The sequence below is a fragment of the Equus przewalskii genome, chromosome 1 (assembly GCF_037783145.1).
Source record: "Equus przewalskii isolate Varuska chromosome 1, EquPr2, whole genome shotgun sequence".
Lineage (NCBI taxonomy): Eukaryota > Metazoa > Chordata > Mammalia > Perissodactyla > Equidae > Equus > Equus przewalskii.
Window position 1 is genome coordinate 34,399,755 of NC_091831.1, and position 20,455 is coordinate 34,420,209.

The 20,455-nt window shown below is 38.3% G+C and overlaps 1 protein-coding gene across 2 annotated transcripts in view; it reads left to right on the forward strand.

Annotated features, from left to right (window-relative positions):
- Window positions 1-15,869, forward strand: part of LOC103559689 (cytochrome P450 2C19-like) — a 70,239-nt gene extending 54,370 nt beyond the window's left edge. For both annotated transcript variants that reach the window (XM_008533403.2, XM_070561332.1), the window contains 4 exons: window positions 1,920-2,061; window positions 4,616-4,803; window positions 11,247-11,388; window positions 13,097-15,869. In XM_008533403.2, coding sequence (XP_008531625.2) covers window positions 1,920-2,061; window positions 4,616-4,803; window positions 11,247-11,388; window positions 13,097-13,278 — 654 coding nt within the window. In that variant the 3' untranslated portion in view covers window positions 13,279-15,869. The remainder of the gene's footprint in view (window positions 1-1,919; window positions 2,062-4,615; window positions 4,804-11,246; window positions 11,389-13,096) is intronic.
- The last annotated feature ends 4,586 nt before the right edge of the window (window positions 15,870-20,455 follow it).

A 20,455-nucleotide genomic window follows, 5' to 3' on the forward strand; every position in this document is an offset into this window, starting at 1 on the left:
TCAGCAGTCATGGGCATGTCTCCCAGACAGACAAGGAGCCACTCATGCCTGCCAATGTGTCACAGCACTCACAGACACACTGAGCAGACAGCCATGGACTAGCCCCATCAACCAATGTGGCAAAGCAGTCACAGATGCACCTAGTAGCAGACCTTGGGCCAGCCCCACCCAACAATGTGCTGCAGCAGGTGTGGATGCAATTGGAAGTTGGACCAGGGGCCTGCCTCACCTACAAATGCACCAAAGTGATTGTGACTGCAACCTACAGCAGGCTGAAAGCCAGCCCTGACCACCAACATTCCACATTTATGGCCTGGTTGCAACAGGAGGGCTCACGCACCCCACAGTAGGGATGCTTCTTGAGTGCCTGGCTCGGGTAGCCAGGGAAGACTGCTCTTCTGGGTCCCACAGGAAATCTCCTCTATAATGTCACTCCTTCAAGACTGGGAGAGGTAGCTGATTTAGGTAATACATAGAAACAAACAGAGATTTAGGTAAAATGAGGAGACAGAAAAATATGAGCAAAATGAAAGAACAAGATAAAATATCAGAAAAAGAACTAAATACAATGGAGATAAGCAATCTACCTAACATAGAGTTCAAAGTAATGGTCATAAGAATGCTCACTGAACTCAGGAGAAGAATGGTTGAACACAGTGAGAGCTTCAACAAAAAGACAGAAAATTTAATAAAAAATCGTTCAGAACTGAAAAATATAAGAACTGAAATGAAAATTTATCAACTTCTTTCTCATCAAGCACTCCCCTGGATGCTGTAAGTGTTCAGCTAGACTGCAGAGTCCCAAAATAGTTGCTTCGGAGAGTTCATACCAGGTCAATAGTTGTTTCTGTGGAGGTAGTCATTCCTGGAACTTCCTAATCTGCCATCTTTGTGGCATTACTCTAGTACTGTCACCTTAATAATATTGAGTGTTTTGATTCATGACATGGAATTTGTTTGTTTTCATTCAGGTCTTCTTTGATTTCTTTCAGCATTACTTTATATAGTGTAGCTTAACGTTGATTGGATATGTGCATGTAGCCACTAAATATTCAAATTCACATCAACAGATAAAATATTAATATTGGTTTATGAGTACCCTGCTCTTCTTACTGAGTTTAAAGTAATTTTAATTTGACAAGCTTAGAAACCTGTGAAAAACCAATGCTAAAGTGGGAGATGACTGTCCATGTCTAGGAAGTACACCTGTTGAGAGGGTTAAGTCTGTCTTAATTTTGTTGCCTACGTAATATTAGACATGCCACAGGTCACTTGTTCCTGTTAAAGAAAGAGAATTGAATACTCTTGGTTTAGGTTTATTGTATCTTCTATGATATGGCCCTAATTTACCCATTTCTCTCAATTAAAATCATGTTTGCTTACGAATAAGAGAAAACCCAATTAACAATGTCTTAAGCAAATAGTTCATTGATTTATCTTACATACAATGAGTCTTATGGTGGGCCAGTCTAGGGTTAGTACAGTAGCTCTGAAACATCGCAGACTCAGCCACCTTCCATTTTCCTTCATCATACTTAGTATATAGGCCTACATCTGCATGCTTAAATACTGCTGTCGGCCTCCTCTCAACTTTCACATCGGCATTTTGAGTAAGAAGAAGGAAAGAAAAGTGGCATCAAAAAGCTTTTGTTTAATCCCATTTGCAAAAAATATATTGCACGGCCCACCTAACTGCAAAAATAATGGAATTTTTAGGCAAGCAAGGAGTAAGGGAGTAGGAAATGAAGATTGGGTCCACTATTCTGCAATCTACCATACCATACAGTACTTTTTCTAATACTGCAATGTTCAGTTTCGATGATGGCTTTACTTTATAGCAATCTAAGTTATTTTGTATTCGTTGTAATTAAATATGTGGCAAACTAATTTGTCAAATAATTGCACTAAATCATTCCTAGGAAAAGGACAATCAACAGTCTGAATTTACTATTGAAAATTTGATAATTTCTGCATTTGATTTATTTTCTGCTGGATCAGAGACAACGAGCACCACCTTGAGATATGCAATCCTGCTTCTGATAAAGTACCCAGAGGTCACAGGTATGACTACACATGATGAACAGCAAGAATAGAAATCTGGCAAGACACTGTAGTGTACTGCATCTTATTTCTTTTAGAGAAGCTACATTATTGAAATTTCTGTGCCACTAGTTGTAATTTGTCCAAACTTAATGAGGGGATAAAAATGAGACAACTTTGCAAAACAGAGGTTGATGACTGAGAGAAGTGAAGGACGGTGTGGGTAGTAGAAAAGCAAAAAATATTTGGTTCAGTGTCTGGATTCCATTGGGAGGTGATTTGTATCGGGCAACAGCTATCATGAATTGGCCTAACATTGCATATTGGTTTTCTTTAGAAGAGGCCACTTTGAATGGTAGATATGTTCGTGCAGAAATCTTTCCTCATTCTGAAAATACAGTGTTCTAATGCTGGGGTAGGGAAGATGGAAACTCTTTTTATAGAAGCATAAGTGGAAATTCTAGAAATTTAGTGAGGTAGCCTAGGAAAATTTCTACAGCCTGAGAAGTATTCTAAAGGTTAAATCATAAGAAAGATGTTGTTATTTAGGCAGAAGACATGCCTAAGGCAATTTTATTATTCCAGAAGTCTGTTTCCAGGAAACTGGATTCACAAAAATAGGACTTTGGGGGAGTAAATAATTTTATCTTTTACGAACATTTTATTTTACAAATCTATCTCAAAGAAGTTCCAGTTGTGCATAGCAGATTAGAAGTATACACTACCTTTTCTTGTGTCAGGATCTCATTAAAATGATTATTAAGTAATTACAAATGAGAATTAATTAGTCCTTTGAAGTTGGAGAAGAGTACAGGAAGCAGCCAAGAAGCGGTCAACAAATTTCTGAAACACAGAGAGCAGAAAGGAGGGTGATAATTGCCTCAGCAGAGAGAATGAAGTTGTAACTTAAATGTCAGAAGAAGATTTATCAACGTGGAAAGGCTAATTTGTGTCCCCCAAATCCCCACAATTGTCACTATTTGGAAGTACCAAGTGTCTAATAAGTTAGGGGAGAATGAGGCAGAAGACAGGAGGCACCCTCTGCAACGTCTACAGGTTTGTACAATTGTCCAGTTTCTCTCTACAGATTTTTCGAGAAGGTAACTGTTTTCCTCTCACAAGAAAGAGAGGTTTTCCAAAGGAAAGACCTACATATTCCACTATCGAGACAGAATATTCTCTCCAAGTGTCCAGCAGAGTAAATGAAATACAAGCACACAACCCAAGATACAGGGTCATGAAATTTCAGAACACCAGGGTAAAGTCAAAATCATAAACCCTTCAGAGATAAATCAAGTCATATGTATAAAAGATTAGGAATCGGAATGGTATCAGAATTCTCAAGATCAACTATCATCTTGTGTATTAATAGAAAAATGATATTTTCAGATGTTCATATTTACCAAAAGTCTTTTCTTCCTCTCTCCACTTTCTCAGAAAGATCCTGGAGGATATACTCCATCCAAATATTTGAAACCAAGTCAGACATGGTCATGGGCTACAGAAATCAGAAGACCTCCTGTAGGAGAATGAAATTTCAGGGAGGGTACTTGGGCCCAGGTCTGCGAAACAACCAGCTTAGATTGTGCTAAGTAGATAAGGCAGATATGAGGGAAGTTAGGAAAAATGAGAAGTGATTGATCGTCTGAGGTTTGAGCATTTGGAAAATTATTACTAGGAGTTTGAAACATCTGCCTGAACATTTGAAAATAGTTCTAAATAGGCAACTAGAAATTTAAGAATTGTATAAATTGTTCAAAAATAAGTTTAAAATATGCAAAAAGAAAAATAATCATGGTTATCTTACCAGTGAACAATACTTATGTGATTGTAATGATGTAAATAATATGTATTGATATAATCAAAATATACAGGTGAAAGTGGAGTTAAGGGAAGTGTGTGTGTGTGTGTGTGTATCTCTTCATGAGTATTTTGTATGGAGTGGAGATAGAGATGTAAATCCCCATCTCTCCTACCAGGACTTCATTAAATATTGCCTAAAATTGGGTAAATGAATAAATAGAAACAGAAATAGTCATTATTTAGAAATATATATTTAATTTCAGAAGAAACTGTAAGAATGATTCAGAGGCTGCATCTAGGGACTGTGAAGTTGAAACGGATACCATTGCAAGTTGCATACATACACATGCAAACACACACACAAAGACTTACATCCATATAGATCCATTACTAGAATTTAATTTTTAAACATCGTGTATTACTTTGAAATAAATTAATATTTATTCCTGTTTTTCTTTCTGCAGAGACAATAATTTCTTGAGTTAACAATGTGATAACCTCATATTTTGAAAAATTTCATCATTTCTATTTGTATTAATTATCCTTAATGATGCTGTATAGGTATGTATAGATATATCTAATGCCTAGTGTGTAGGAGAGTTATATGTATCTACAGTAGAATAATTCTCTAAGTCTTGGTGTACTTCTGGGTATATAACTTACATTTATAATGATGTTGGGACATCTTCATAATTCTTAATATAACCCCAAATTGCTGTGGCAAATGTGCTGTTTTACTTCTTTTCCATCTGTCTTACTTGTGTCTTATCAGTGAAAGTCCAGGAAGAGATTGACCGTGTGATTGGCAGACACCGAAGCCCCTGCATGCAGGACAGGAGCCACATGCCCTACACGGATGCTGTGGTGCACGAGATCCAGAGATACATTGACATCATCCCCACCAACGTGCCTCATGCAGTGACACAAGATATTAAGTTCAGAAATTACCTCATCCCTAAGGTAAGATTTGTTTCTTGTTTATATTGACCTCAACACTCTTGAAGTTCCCATATTCGCAATATGGTTCCAGTCTTCTACCAATACAACATGGGAGAAATGCAAAAATCATACATTTGGCAGCTTGAAGTACTTTGGTTTGTATCCAATTTGGGCTATAAAGCTTTATAAGAGGTCTTGATAGCTGACAGGGTAAGCCTTCCCCATTTCTTCTGCTTCTTCAAGATTTATTGACTACTCATAGCTGTTCACATTTCCAAATAAATTTTAGTATCAGTTTGTTAGTTTCCCAAAACGTTCTTCTGGGCTCTTATCAGGGTGACATTAAGTCTACAGATCATTTTGAAAAGAATTGGCATCTTGAAAAGAATTCATGTGTTGAATCTTTGAATTCATGAATATGGCATTATTTCCAAATTATTTGAGCTTTATTTTTTTCAATAATGTTTTCTTTCAGTTCAATGGCTTGCACATCTTTTGTTAGTTTTTTCCTAGGAATTAATATTTTTGATGCAATTATCAATTGTATAATTTAAAAAATGCCTCTCCGTTTCTTTCCATCTGGTATACGGAAATATAATCAATTTCATTATTTTGATGACCTTTTAAGTAGGAACTTTGCTAAATTACTAATAATTGCTAATAATTTGTGTGTAGATTCATTTGCAGTTACAATGTACACAATTCTGTTGTGTGGGTTAATGTTTATTTTGTTTCTTTTTTATTGAAGTGTAATTGATATGCAACATTATATTAGTTTCAAGTGTACGACATGATGATTCAACATTTGTTACACTGTAAAATCATCACCAAGATAAGTCTAGTTACCATCCGTCACCATACAAAGTTAACAAAAATTTATTTTTCTTGTGATGAGAAATTTTAAGATTTACTCTCTTAGCAACTTTCAAATATGCAATACAATATTATTGACATAGTCACCACACTGTACATTATATCCTCATGGCTTATTTATTCACCCACCTGCCAACGCCCCTCCCCTCTGGCAATCATCAACCTGTGCTCTGTATCTATGAGTTTTATTTGTTCATTTGTTTTATTTCTTATTTACCAGTACTGATTATTTTAATTTTTCTTTATTGCATTATTGCATTGGCTAGAATTTCCAGAATAGTGTTCAAAAGAGTGGTGCAGGGCTGACCCCTTGGCCTACTGGTTAAGTTTGGTGTGCTTCACCTCAGTGGCCCAAGTTTGGATCCCAGGCATGGACCTCCACAACTCTTCAGTGGCCATGCTGTGGTGATGACCCACTTACAAAAAAGTAGAGGAAAATTGGTAACAGATGTTAGCTCAGGGAAAATCTTCCTCAGCAAAAAAAAAAAAGAGAGAGAGAGAGAGGGAGAGTGATTTTAGTGGACCTCCTTGTTTCATTTTTGATCTCCAGGAGGTGATAAAAGTTTAACATTGCACTATTGATAATGAGGTGTTATATACATTTTGGTAGATAGTCTTTATAGATTAGAGGAGTTTGAGGTATTATATACATTTTGGTAGATAGTCTTTATAGATTAGAGGAGTTCACTTTCTCTTATTTTTGTATGTCATATTTCGTCATGAATGTGTATACAATTCTATCAGGTGGATTCCCTGGATCTATTGGTAGTCATATATTTTGGCCTCTCTTTCTCCGCTAGATATACATACTGTAAGTATAAGCACACGCCTGAATTGGTTTTGCTATATTTTGTTCTGGGCTTTTATTCTTATATTCGTAAGATAGATTGGTCTGCAATTTTTCTTTCTCAAAATTTTCTTGTCATATTTCTGATATCAAGGTAATGCTGGCCTCACAAAATGAGGTGGGAAATGTTCCCTAGTTTGAGTCTATTTTATTGCCTTCTCCTCCCACTCTTCTTGCTCAGTCCACTCAGTAGTTTCTTTGGAATTCCAAATAAATTTTAGTTAAATAAAAGATATTATATATGAAAAAATGGAGCATTTCAGAGATGTTTATCTTCCTCTAGAAAGAGTTCTTCTGTCCTCGACTAGGCAGTCAGAATAATGTAATGCTTCCTGCTCTCATTCAGAGTTGGAAATGAAGACAGTGTAAAATTGACTGTAGGTGTCAGCTGACCTCTCTGAGATTCTCTCATCTCTGGAATCTTGAGAAAAGTTTTTGTTTTAGGAGATTTCCAACGCTTTCTAACATATGGTTTTTATATTTATCCAGATTTTATAGTTGCTATGCTGCAAGCTACTTCATTCCACTTGAAACCAACACATATGACTAATAAAATAAGAAATAATATAACCAAAAATTCTATTTCCATGAGAGAAAAAGAACTGTAAACTTGGTAAGGTTGCAATCAATATCGCCATCTTCTGGGGAAGAGGGAATTGAGGACTTTACCAAGAAGTAGTGGGGCTTGCCCTGATGATCACAGATCAGATGCAAAGGTTAGGACTTCAAGTCCACTGTTTTTTCAACAAAAACAAGCTACCAGTCAAAGGTTTTTCTTTTTTAATTTTGAGGCACGAAGGTAATATTAATAAAAGTTGTTTCTCCTCCTATTACTAATTAAATGGGAAATAGGCTAAAGAATCAGATGGGGATTGCCAGTCTCTCCAGTCTACTACATCAGATTTGGGGACCTGATTGAGGGGAGCATTGCATCTGCTGAGCACACCCATCAATTTTTCTGCGAGGCAGATCACAGTGTGCCAGTGGCTTTTGAGTCTAGACAGCCCAGAGCCCAAGGGAATGGCCTATTCACTTCTGCATGGAACAGCCCAGTATAGAAATATGCAGCACTGAGTGGCTGGTTCCACCTATCCTCTTACTAATCAGATAAATGATTTCTTCTACCATGGAATAGAGCCATTGAGCTAGGTGGAAACAGTGGTCTAAGATAGGAGTTGGCAAACATGTTCTGTAGTGGGCTCGATAGTAAATATTGGGGCAACGGGTCTCTGTCGCCACTACTTAACTCTGCCATTGTAATACAAAAGCAGTCATAGATCGTGCATAAATGAAATAAGATTGTGTGTTCCAATATTTATGGACAGTGATATTTAAATTTCTTGTAATTTTTACCTGTCACAAGTATTATTCCTCTTTTGATTTTTTTTCAATTTTAAAATTCTTAGTTAATGGGCTGTATAAAAACAAGTGGCAGGCTGAGTTTGCCTGGGCTATGGTTTGCTGACAACTAATCTAAGACAGTCTTGTCCAAAAGAACTTTCTACAGTGATGGAAATGATCTATATGTGTGCTGTCCAATACAGTAGCCACTAGCCACATATGCCTACTGAGTGCCTGTAATGTGATTAACGCAACTAAGGAGCTACATTTTTAAATTACATTTGCTTTTAATAATTAATTCAATTTAAATATAAAGAACCATGTGTGGCATGTGGCTACCGTGTTGTATAGCGTGAATCTAAAATTCTTTTCCTAATAGAGAATTAGAAATCCCTCATTCTTAACTTTGCAATACTGAAAGTCTGGAAAATATAAATAAACTGTAAGTTTGGTGCAGTTTCACAGGGTGGTCAAAACCTCGCTTGGCCTGAAGTGAACCATATATATTCTTACTTATCCTACTTTGTGTGCATATTTATGTTTTGCTAAAAAGTATATTAATGTGTTTGATTATATGGGATTCCTCTACAATCTTTTGGGAGTTTCATAAATTCTACAGAGTATACATCATGATCCTTTCTAAAATGTCAAACAATCCCAAAAATGGAAATACATTAGGATCCAATGATTTCATTTATACGATTGTGTACTTATACCTCAAGGGAAGACAAATGTTCAAATTTAATGGACTGAAGCAGAAGGTAAAATTGTCTGCCTATAGAGAATTTTGTGTTAGCTGATAAAACATCCTTTTGAGAGAGGATGACTTCCTCTGAGTTGTAGAAAGGCTATTTGTATTTCATGCGCCCAGATTATGTCCCTTTCATGTTTTGAAGTTCTTATTTCCCAGCCAGGAAAATCGTGATCAGAATCATTGTTATTTTTGCATATACATGTAGTTCATTCCCTTTTATTGCTGGGTAGTGTTCTATTATGTAGAATACCACAAATTGATGATCCATTCACCAGTGGTGGATATTTTAGTTGTTTCCAGTTTTTGGCTATTTGAATAAAAGTGCTATGAACATTTGCATACAGATATTTGTATGGACATATATTTTCATTTCTATTCAATAAATTCCTAAATATTGGGATTGTCACGTGTTTAACTTGATACAAAACTGACAAACTGTTTTCTAATGTGGTTGTGGCATTTTGCATTCCCACCAGCAATACATCAGAGTTCCATTTGCTCAGCGTACTCTCCATCACTTGCCATGGTTAGTCTTTTTAAATTTTGGCTCCTATAGTGGTTGTGTAGTGATATCACATTTGTTTTAACATCTATTTCCTTGATGAGTAAAAATATATGGCTTCTTTTCTTGTCCTTATTGGCCATCATGTATCTTCTTTGTTAAAGACTCTGCTCAAATTGTATGCCTACTTTCTGTGACCTTTTTTTTATTATTAAATCGTTGTATCCCTTTATATATTCTGAATATGAGTCCTTTATCAGATATGTGCTTCACAATGTTTACTCCCAGTCTGTGGCTTGTCCTTCTGATAGTTTCTTACGATCATCTTTCAAAGAACAGTAGTTTTTAATTTTAATGGAGTCCAATTTATCACTTATTTCTTTTATTATTTGTGCTTTTCTGTCCTGTCTAAAAAATATTTGCTAGCACAAGTTCCCAAACACTTATTCATATCATTTTCTAAAAGTTTTATAGTTTTAGCTCATACATTTAGATCAGTGATCCATTTCAAGTTAATTTTAACTACAGTGTGAGGTGATGATCATGCATCATTTCTTGTTTATAATGAATGCCGAATTATTCCAGGACTATTTATTCAAAGTATATCTAGTTTTGTATCTTAAAGAAACATTTTTACATATGAATTGTGTAAAAACATACAAGGGGAAACTTTTAAAATCAAAATTATAGACTTTATATATGATAAAATTAAGAGGAAGAAATTTCCCTCAACTTTATATTTAAATTTTTTAAAAATCTCAATAACATTTCAAAACATATGTATACATATATGTGTTATATATATGGAAATATATACATATCTACTTTTATATCTAAATATCTATGTATCACATTTAACACCTCAATACTTCAGTATGTATCTTCTAAAAACAAGGACTTTCTTCTACATAACAATAAAACCATTCACATTCAAGGAATTATCATTGGTATAATAATGTTATCTAATATACAGCCTATACTTAAAATTTCCTAGTATTTTAAAAAGTATCCTTTATAGTTTTTTTCTTTTGAAATCTAGTTTTCAATCAAGAAAGAAGCATAAAATTTAATTTTCTTATCCTTTTAGTTTCCTGTAATCAAGAATGGTTCTCTTTCCTTTATTTGTTACTGTCCTTTCAATACAATGACATTTTTGAAGAGTCCAGGCCAGTTGTCATATATAATGTTCATCAGTCTAGTTCTGTGTGATTGTCTTCTAGAGATTATATTGTAGTTACTATTTTGTCAGGAAAACTACATAGTTAGTGTGTGTGTCTCATTGAATTACATTGAGGAGGCAGGGGCCAACCAATAATATCACTTATCTCATTACTGTTGATGCCATGTTCCCCACTTAATAGAATGGTGTCTGCCAGATCTCTCCATTGCAGAGGTTCTGTTTTTCATATGTAATTAATAAAAATCTGCAGCATGGTATTTTAAGACCTTGTGAATATCCAGCTTCTCAAATGATTCACTCAACAGTTTCAGCATTAATTGAAGACCTTTACTGTTGCAATGTGACAATTTTTCTAATTTATCACTCCTTCTACCTTTTCTTTTTCCTTTTTTCCCTGGGATTCACCTTTAAAGAAGAGCTCCTCCACATTTTTAAATGAAGAGAAATAAATTTCATGTCAGTAATAAACACTCAATAGTTTTTTCTGTGCTTGTTGTCATTATTCCAGAAGAGAATTTCTAATTAGATCAGACCTCTATTTTAAAACTCCCTGTGAATAGAAACTCTGGACATTTCAAGAGCCTAAAGAGACAGCCACCTTAGACCATAACTCACATATAAGATGTGTGAAAACTGAAATGATGACATAGCAGCAGAGGGGTACATATGCCAGTGTCTAAATGTGATGATAAGGAAGAGAAGTGGGGTTCAGAAAGCAGGGCATTCAAGTACCCAAGTACTCAGTACTTGAAATGTAATAGGAGGCTACTTTTGTAAGATCACTGCCACGGGCCTTAAAATCGGGACTATTTATTGCTTGGCATGTCTGCCTGGAAATGTCATTCCTCTTTTTTGGACCTGAATCTCCTCATCTATATATCATAAGATTGGACTAAGTATTTTCTAGCATTTCTTCCAGCTCCATAACTTCTTTATAACTCAGTTTATCCTCATCTGTTCATTTCAGGGCACAACCATATTAACATCTCTGACTTCTGTGCTGCATGATGATAAAGAATTCCCCAACCCAAGGGTGTTTGACCCTGGCCACTTTCTAGATGAGAGTGGCAACTTTAAGAAGAGCGACTACTTCATGGCTTTCTCAGCAGGTAATGTGTCCTTTGGTACTTCAGGGGACAGGTTACCTTCACAGGATCTGTTAAACTTGCAGTGTCTGCTCTCATAGATGGGTTCATAGAATTTCTTTTTGTACATGATCAAGAACACCAGTTCCCAATGCCCATACGCTTCACACCTCATGATACTTCTCATTATTGGCCCAGATTAGTGGGATTTAAAGAGCTGAACTACTTCTTCCAAAGTAAGAAAGCTAGAGAATGGTTTGATTGAGTTCTACCTCAAGGCACATCACTTTACCACACAGAACTTTTTATAGCAGGTTAACTTCATCTAGACTGTCCTTATCTGCCCTAAGGAAGGTATCTAACTCCACAACTTTGAGTATGTTCTATGTGGCGCCTCTACCCCTAGGTTGAGCTCTGGGGATACAAGTATCCACAAACACAGAATGGTCACCCAGAGGGCTCACACCCCAGTAAGTGAAGCAGATGAATAAACAGATAATTATAATCCAGTATGACTAGTGCTGTGAGAGAGGGAAGGACAGGCTGTTTGAGGGGCGAGGAGAGGAAGAAGTTGCCTCCTTCCTACTCTCTCATAGCACACACAAAGTGAGACATAAAATGGATTATGTGATTCCCTTCTTCTAATAGAAGAATGAAATTTGAGCTGCCTCATAAAAGGCACAGAAAAAGATAAGAAGAAAGGCAGGACATTTTAACAGAGGTAATGGACCATGGAAGCAAGACATTTGCTCTAGTTCAAGGATTTCCGAGTGTCCTCCCAGTAACTGTGGGTCAGGGAAACCTTGGGAATGTGACAGACTACCCTTTAATGATTCCAAGACACCTTAATCTCCTTATAATTAAGATCTCCCCTTTTGGTTATTGGGGCCTCTATACCTGAACTGTGTGCTGAGTTTCTGGTCAAAGTATTGCCACAAGCCAGATTCATTCTTTGGCTTTTGATGCCTGCTTTTTGGATCTGGCATTGTACATATTATGATGACAAGGACTAAGGCCTCCTTTTGAGAACTCACATTTTAGCAGGCTAGAAAAATGGAGAATTATGATTCAAGGTGGTCTGTGCTTCATTGGAAGCATGAATATGATACTGAGGAAACCTAGAGAGTGAGAATCTACTGCCTGAAGGGATCACAAAGATTGTAAGGAGGAAATGAAATTTGACCTAGATTCTAAGAGAAGTATAAGTAAAGTGCATCTCAGCCAAAATCAACAATATCAAATAAATCTTGAAACTGCACGTTATGGTGAAGATTAATCAAGTGTAGATGTAGCTAGAACTGAGAGTAAAAAATGTGAAGAATGCAAGGAAGATCATGGAATATCAGACTGGGAACAGGTAACACAAGCAAACATGGGTGTGTTTCTAGAAAGAGATTGATGGAAACCCAAAATGTCAAAATAGCAGTTATAAAGTAGGAATACTTAATGAAATGCTTGGCATAGAGCTGATACTCAGTAAAAATTTGTTGCATGAAGAATGCCTTTTAAAAGAAGGTTATTAAGGTGGATAATGTGTGAGTCCATCTTTTGTCCATCTGTCTATCTAACCATCATTCCAGCTATCTTGCCTTCCGTCCATCCATCCGTCCATCCATCCATCCATCCATGTCAACCATTCCTCAAATGGTTACTATGTATTCTTTATTCTTTTTGTGCCAATCAGAAGCATACTGTCCAAGGAGTATTTACGTTCTGTGTTTGTTATTTTCAGGAAAACGAATTTGTGTGGGAGAGGGCCTTGCCCGCATGGAACTATTTTTATTCCTGACGAACATTTTACAGAAATTTACCCTGAAATCTGTGGTTGATCCAAAGGACATCGACATCACTCCAGTTGCCAATGGGTTTGCTTCTGTGCCACCTTCTTACCAGCTCCATTTCATTCCTGTCTGAAGAAGGGCAGATGATCTGGCTACTGATGTGCTATCATTTGCAACTCCCCCTCGTTTGGGCTATTGTTCACCTCCTTCCCACTTCATCCCTTTCCCAGGAATGTCTCCTCTTTCCATTACCCCTTTATCTCAACATTCAGTGAACATCCAACCTCCATTAAGGAGAATTTCCTTATTTTCACAGCATAAATATACGCCTCCTTTTCTTCATAATGTGTAAATTGTATCAACCACCACATACATTAATACTTTCTGAGTTATTACTATGTTATCAGTATTAAACGGCAAAAACAATTTTAGCCAGCTTTATGGATATTTATTTGCATATAATAATGTCTAAGTTTAAGATGCTCAACATGAAGATTTGATATATGTATATGTTGCAAATAGTTTAACACACTAAGTTTGGTTAACATATCTATCACCTCACATGGTTACCTTTTTTTTGTGGTGAAAGTGTTTAAGATCTACTATCAGCAACTTTCAAGAATACGGTGCAGTATGGTTGACTATAGCTACTTTGCTATACATTAGACCCCCGGAAGTTATGCATCTTACAACTTGAAGTTTGTACCCTTTGACCAATATCTCCCCATTTCCTCCACCTCCGGTCCCTGGCAACTACCAGTCTAATTTCTGTTTCTGTGAGTTTGGGTTGTTTTTTAGATTCCACATTTAAGTGTGAACGTATACGATTTGTCTTTATCTGATTAATTTAACTTAGCATGATGCCTTTAGGGTTCATCCACGTGGTTGCAAATGGCAGGATTCCCTTCTCTTTTATGGCTGAACAACATCCCATTGTACGTACATGCCACGTTTTCTTTATTCATCTATCCATGTATGGACATCGATAGATGATGTCCTTAGGTTGGTTTCTTGTCTTGACCATTGTGAATACTACTGCAATGACATTGGTGTGCAGATATCTCTTCCAGATAGTGATTTCACTTCCTTTGGATATAATCCCAGAGGTGAAATTGCTGAATCATATGGTAGTTCTCTTTTTTGGAGGAGCCTCCATTCTGTTTTCAGAAATGGTTGTACCAATTGACATTCCCACTAACAGTATACAAGAGTTCTCTTTTCTCTACAACCTCGCCAGCACTTGTTATCTCTTTTCTTTTTGATAATAGCCACTCTAACTGGTGCGAGGAGATTTCTTATTGAGAATTTCATTTATATTTCCCTGATGATCAGTGATATTGAGCACCTTTTCATAGACGTGTTTGCCATTTGTATGGCTTCATTAGAAAAATGTCTATTCAGGTCCTTTGCCCATTTTTAATCAGATTACAGTGGTCCCCTCATATCCATGAGGGATATTTTCCAAGACCCCCAGTGGATGCCTAAAACTGCATATGGTACTGAATCCTATATATACTTTGTTTTTCTCTATACATGCCTATGATAAAGTTTAATTTATAAATTAGGCACAGTAAGAGATTAACAACAGCAATTAATAATAAAATAGAACAATTATAATAGTATACTATAATAAAAGTTATGTGAATGTGGTTTCTATCTCAAAATATCTTATTACACAAATTTAATGTCTTTTTCATTGTAACTAAGCACTTATCGCACATTGTGGCTGTGATCTATGCAGTTTGAGGTACTAGAGCAAAACTAAGACAAATTTCTTTTTCCTTCTTCATAATTTCATGGATGGAAGATTCATTCTCACCATAGATCTTAGCAACCTGAGCATACGCAGTTTTTTCTTTCCTTAAGTTGAGAACTTTCACCTTTTCACTTAGAGAAAGTAATTTATGGCTTCTCTTTGGCATATCCAAATTGCCAAATTCACACTACTCTTGTGCTTTGGTGCCATTATTTAGTAAAATAAGAGTTCATAAGATTACAAGCACTGCAATATCACAACAATCAACATGAAAACCAAGACAGCTATTAATTGAATAATGGGCAGGTTGTGTATACAGAGTGGATACACTGGGCAAAGGGATGATTTACACGTCAGGTGAGACAGTGCGAGATGGCACAAGACTTCATCACGCTACTCAGAATGGTGTACAATTTAAAATTTATGATTTTTTTATTTCTGGAATTTTCCCCTTAATATTTTTGGACTGCAATTGATCACAGGTAACTGAAACCAGAGAAAGTGAAACTGTGGATAAGGGGGGGACTACTGTATTTGTTTTATTGCTATTGAGTTGTATGACTTCCTGATATATTTTGCATATTAACCTCATCAGATATATGGTTTGCAAATATTTTCTCCCATTTCATAGGTTGCCTTTTCATTTTGTGAATCATTTTCTTTGTTGTGAAGAATCTTTTTAATTTGATTTATTACTGTTGGGAAAGGTCATCAAGAAGATGTAACCTCCAGTTTGGCCCATGAGTTGGACCCAGGCAATTGGAGGCTCCTCTCCCTGAGAAGTCCCAATAGTTTGTACAGCAGGCAGGAGTGGCGATTGTCTGGGTCTGAGGCAAAGTGTCCTTTCCTTAGAGTTCCCCGACTGATTGTGGTGTGGATGTTGTAAGTACCAATGTGTTGTTCCCCTTTATCCCTGCTCCTCATTCTGTTTCCTTTTATCAATAAACTTTGATTGCTTAAACAACCAAGTAGACTTGGCGGTACCTGTCATTCCTTGCCCTTTGCAGCTGCAGACAACATCCTACTACAAACTAGAAATGCTCTCTCATTTCCACAAGAATATGCAAAAATTCAATTGAAAGAACATAACAGCAAAAGGGGATACTTATAAGTTTATCATCTTGATGGGAAAGTGAAGGGTTTTCAAGAATATGACCACTCAACTAGAGTTTTTAAAAAGACCTTAAACTTGGTTCCAAAGAAACGAGCTGAATTTTCAGTGGCATCAGCACTTTTAGACAATACTGCAATTTATTTATGAATAACTGTGCACCCCAAGCAGCTCCCTTAATTTTCTGAAAAGCAAGTGCTGGTGTTGGGCTACAAACTGAGCAGAATGGCCTCGAAGTCCATGATTAGTGCCCTGGACTGACATTATTGACCTGTGAGGCTTGGTCATTAATTTGTTCTGTAACCTGAAGGGAATAAATTCACCTTTTTGTGTCTCAATCTCCTCATTTATAAAGCAAAAGGACTAGATAAGGGTTTTCTTTTTCCAAGCTTCATGACCTTCTTTATAATCCAGTTTATCTGCTTCCCTTTGTATCAGGACACAGCCATAAAAACTTCTCTGACTTCTGTCCAGCACGATGACAAAGAAAGAGTTTCCCAACCCTAAGCACTGTGATCCTGGCCACCTTCTGGATGAAAGTGGCAACTTTAAGAAGAGTGACTACTTTATGGCTTTTTTGGCAGGCAAGCAAGCTTGATTTTTGTCTGTACATCAAGTGTCAAGTGTGATGAGGAAGAGCTTTGCATGGAGGCTACTCTGGGCTGAAAAATAGTCATGTGTATGAGGCCAGAGGCACCACTCCGGAAGTCCAGGTTATTTCTCAATGCATTGGAGGATGCACTCATTGTTTGCCCCATAACCCATCAATGAGATTCCTGAGAGCTCCTCCCCAAAGTCCAATTCTACAAAGACTTTTTTCACCTGCCCTGAGAAGCCAGTTCAATCAATAAACTTCACTGAGGGCCTTATATGTAGCAGCCCCACGCTCAGATCCAGGGATACAAATGTGAATCAGGAACAGATGTTCTCTCTAGGAGAGAGGAAGGCAAATTGACAGGCACTGTGACCCTTGAGTGACAAATGCTCTTTAAGGAGCTGCTGTAGGAGCCCAGAGAGAGGAGCTCCTGACTCTTGCCTTTTGGGTGGCAGAGGCAGAGGGCAGAGTAGTTCGAGGGTAAGGTAAATTTTCATGCAGGAAGTAGCATTTGCGTATGTCCCATCAATTTGTCAGGGTCCTGGAACAAAACAGATGGTACACTCAAAAAAAGCTTAATTAAAGAGAGTTTAATGAAGAGACTGTTTTCAGAGGTTTGGGCAGGACTAAGGCAAGTAAGAAGGTGCGGTGAAGTACTCAGGGACTAGCATCAGCAGGAAGACCCCGATGGGAAGTGGCGAGGGAAGGAGGGTGTTACTGGAATTATGGTAACCCAAATAGACCTTTAGCAAAGAGAGAATGGATGCCTCAACAGCAGACGCATCTATAGGTAGAGGAATACAGCCAGTGCCTAAACTGTGGTCTGGCAGGGAGGGATTGAGGGAATAAATACTCTGACTTTTTCAATGTCTAATCCTCTGAATTTATTCAGACCGCAAAAGGGAACTACCTTCTGGGTTTATGCAGTCCATAGAAATCAGCTTCCTGAACACAGAGGAGGCTTGGAAGACAAATAAACACAGAATAGATCTGGAAGGAGGGACAAATGAAGAATATTCAGCACACTCCAAGGGAGAAGCAGGGGGAAGAGTAGAAGGTGAAGGGCCTTTCCTACCAAAGTAACTGAAACAGGGACAAAAATAGGAGATTTGCCCCTGATTGAATAACTAAGAAAATAGGTATCAAGCAAGCCTTGGTATTGTGGCCACAGGATCATGTGCAGTGTCTAGAGATGATCTCAAAGCAAGACACGGCTGTACTACTGCTGGCCTTTCTCCCTGTATTTTGGGCCCACTATTGCAGAATGAGCCCGCTCCAAATTTCTATTCATTTCACAGGGTTTGCAGGTCTGCTTTTGTCCTGACATTGTGAGAATCACTGCAAGATCTAAGGCCTTACCTTAAGAGTTTATACTCTAGTCTGTGAGACAGATGAACAATTATAATTTCATGTGAAATATGCTGTATTAGAAGCATTAATAAATGTTGCGGAGAACAGACAAGGGAGTGAATTGTATACCTTGAGCACGTCAAGGAAGTTTGTGTAGAATAAATGACATCTGAACTGGATTTAGAAGCGTGTGGAGAATATCAGCAGGCAGAGCAGAGGGGGAGACTATTTCAGTCGAGGAATGACTGGAATCTCAGATAACATTTGGAATTGTTGGTCTGTTTGGGGAGTAGTGAATAGTTCATAATGCTTGTGGCTAGCTTGTGATTTTTGTTTTATACTTGGCAATGGTAAGCTCTTCAAATTTTTTTGAAGTAAGGCCATGACAAGAATAAGATTATCCCTTAGATTCCAGATAAAGAGAAATAAATCTGCTGTTGAGCCTTAGGACATAGAAGGAAAAGTACAGGGTGTGTCTCATGTCAATTGGGATAGATGAGTGAGTGTGTGTGTGTGCGCGCGCGTGTAGAAAGATGTCACTTGCAAGCCTCAGCAAAGCGACTCCAATATGACTGTACACAAAAGATTTTTTCATACAGCATGCACCCAGAAATATGTGCTGAGGAAATGAAGGAAACCAGGTTGAGTGTAGATGGAAGAAGCCATAGGTTAGTTTTTATTAGCATTTTTATTTGTTTATTCATTCCATATTTATTTAAGCCTCCCTTTGTGCTAACTCAGAAACAGAATTAAATGAATATTTACGGGGGATCTTGTCAAGACGGTAGTGCAAGCGGACTCTGAACTCATCTCCTCCCACAAACACAACCAGGTTACAAGTATTTTTGGAAAAATTACCTTGGAGAGAAAAATGAAAACTGGATAAAAAGAATCCCCACAACAAGGGACAGTCCTGACTAAGGAGGAAGAGGCAGAAATTCCTGCTACAGAGGAAAAAAAGCCACCTTTGGGAGCAGGGGAGCTTCTCAGCTGGCCAGGTGGGAGCCACCCTAAGGTATGCAGCCCTCCCTAGAGGAGTGAGGTCCAGAGCAGGGGCCAATACTGCTATAAGCATCCTTCAGACTCAGCCCAGCTGAGACAGGGGTCTTACTGTCTGGCTTTACTGGCTATTAACTGCAGCGAGGATACCCCCAGAAAAGCTAGCAGCTGAAAGCCAAAAAGACCAGGGTCTGAAAGGGCCCATGCACAAACTCACTCATTGCAGCAACCTAAAATCACCAGAGAGGCTGACAGTCCTTTGGTGAAATGAGACTCACCTGGTGGGTTCTGGGGGCATCTTGGTGAGAGGAAGGACCTCTCCAGAGACTGAGACATTGTTGGAGGCCATTGTTCTGAACTGGTCCAGGTGTGCTGACACAGACCCTGGAGGGTGCCTTTGAGGTTAATCCCTTGGCCTGTTAGCCCAGGGGTCTGTCACGCCCACTAGAGCACAGATGTAATATCCAGTTCAGCCAGGGCAGGTAACCCACCCTAGGGACAGGACCCACCTAACAGGAAGCCCTCAGGCTACTTTTCAGCCTGCATCGACTGGGTGCCTTGATCCTCTACAGGCAGCAAGGGTGTCTGCCTCTGTGGGGCAGGGCCTGTGTGAGGACCAGGTGAACTGTGGGGGCATTGGTGGAGAGGTGGAGGCCTCTGCAGTGTGGCATTGGGGTATGCTCCAGGGGGTTGAGAAGTGTGCACGGACCAGGACTGTGTTGACAGCCTGTGTGGTCCTGGGGGCGAGGGGGTAAGGCTTATCAGCGGCAGAAGACCTGTGTGTGCTTCACAAATAGCCATAAAAGGATCAGCCCCACCTTCCAAAGCCTGAAACAATTGAGTGCTCCCATGCCTAGGGCCATCCCCACTCAGCTGCACTCCTAAGAGAACTGACAACAGCCTTATTATAAGCCTGAGGCCCACCACAAATGTAAGCCCCTGAGCCTAGCAACCAGCTACACTGGGTACCAACACAATTAAGAGGAAAACTGCAATAGGAGTGTGCTGATAGACATTGTAACCAACAGTGCTGAGGCTCCCCAAACCGGATTTACAAACAGCTGGCCAGGGAAGGAAAGACTAGACTCCCTGGGTTCCTGCAGTGGGAGCAACCCTGCCACAGCAGAAGGACACAAGTAGCCCACAAAGAGGTCACTCCTGGATCTGCTGGACTGGTGACAAGACGGAAGCACACTGCTAGCACAAAAACAGACACACAGATCAATGAAGTAGAATCGGGAGCCCAGAAACAAACTCACACATTATGGACAGCTAATATTCGACAAGGGAGCCAAGAGCATACGACGGAGAAAGGAGAGTCTCTTCAATAAATGGTTTTGGGAAAACTGGGCAGCCACATGCAAAAGAATGAAAGCAGACCATTCCCTTACACCATGCACAAAAATCAGCTCAAAATGGATTAAAGACTTGAATGTAAGACCTGAAACCATGAAACTTCTAGAGGAAAACATAGGCCGTACACTCTTTGACATCAGTCT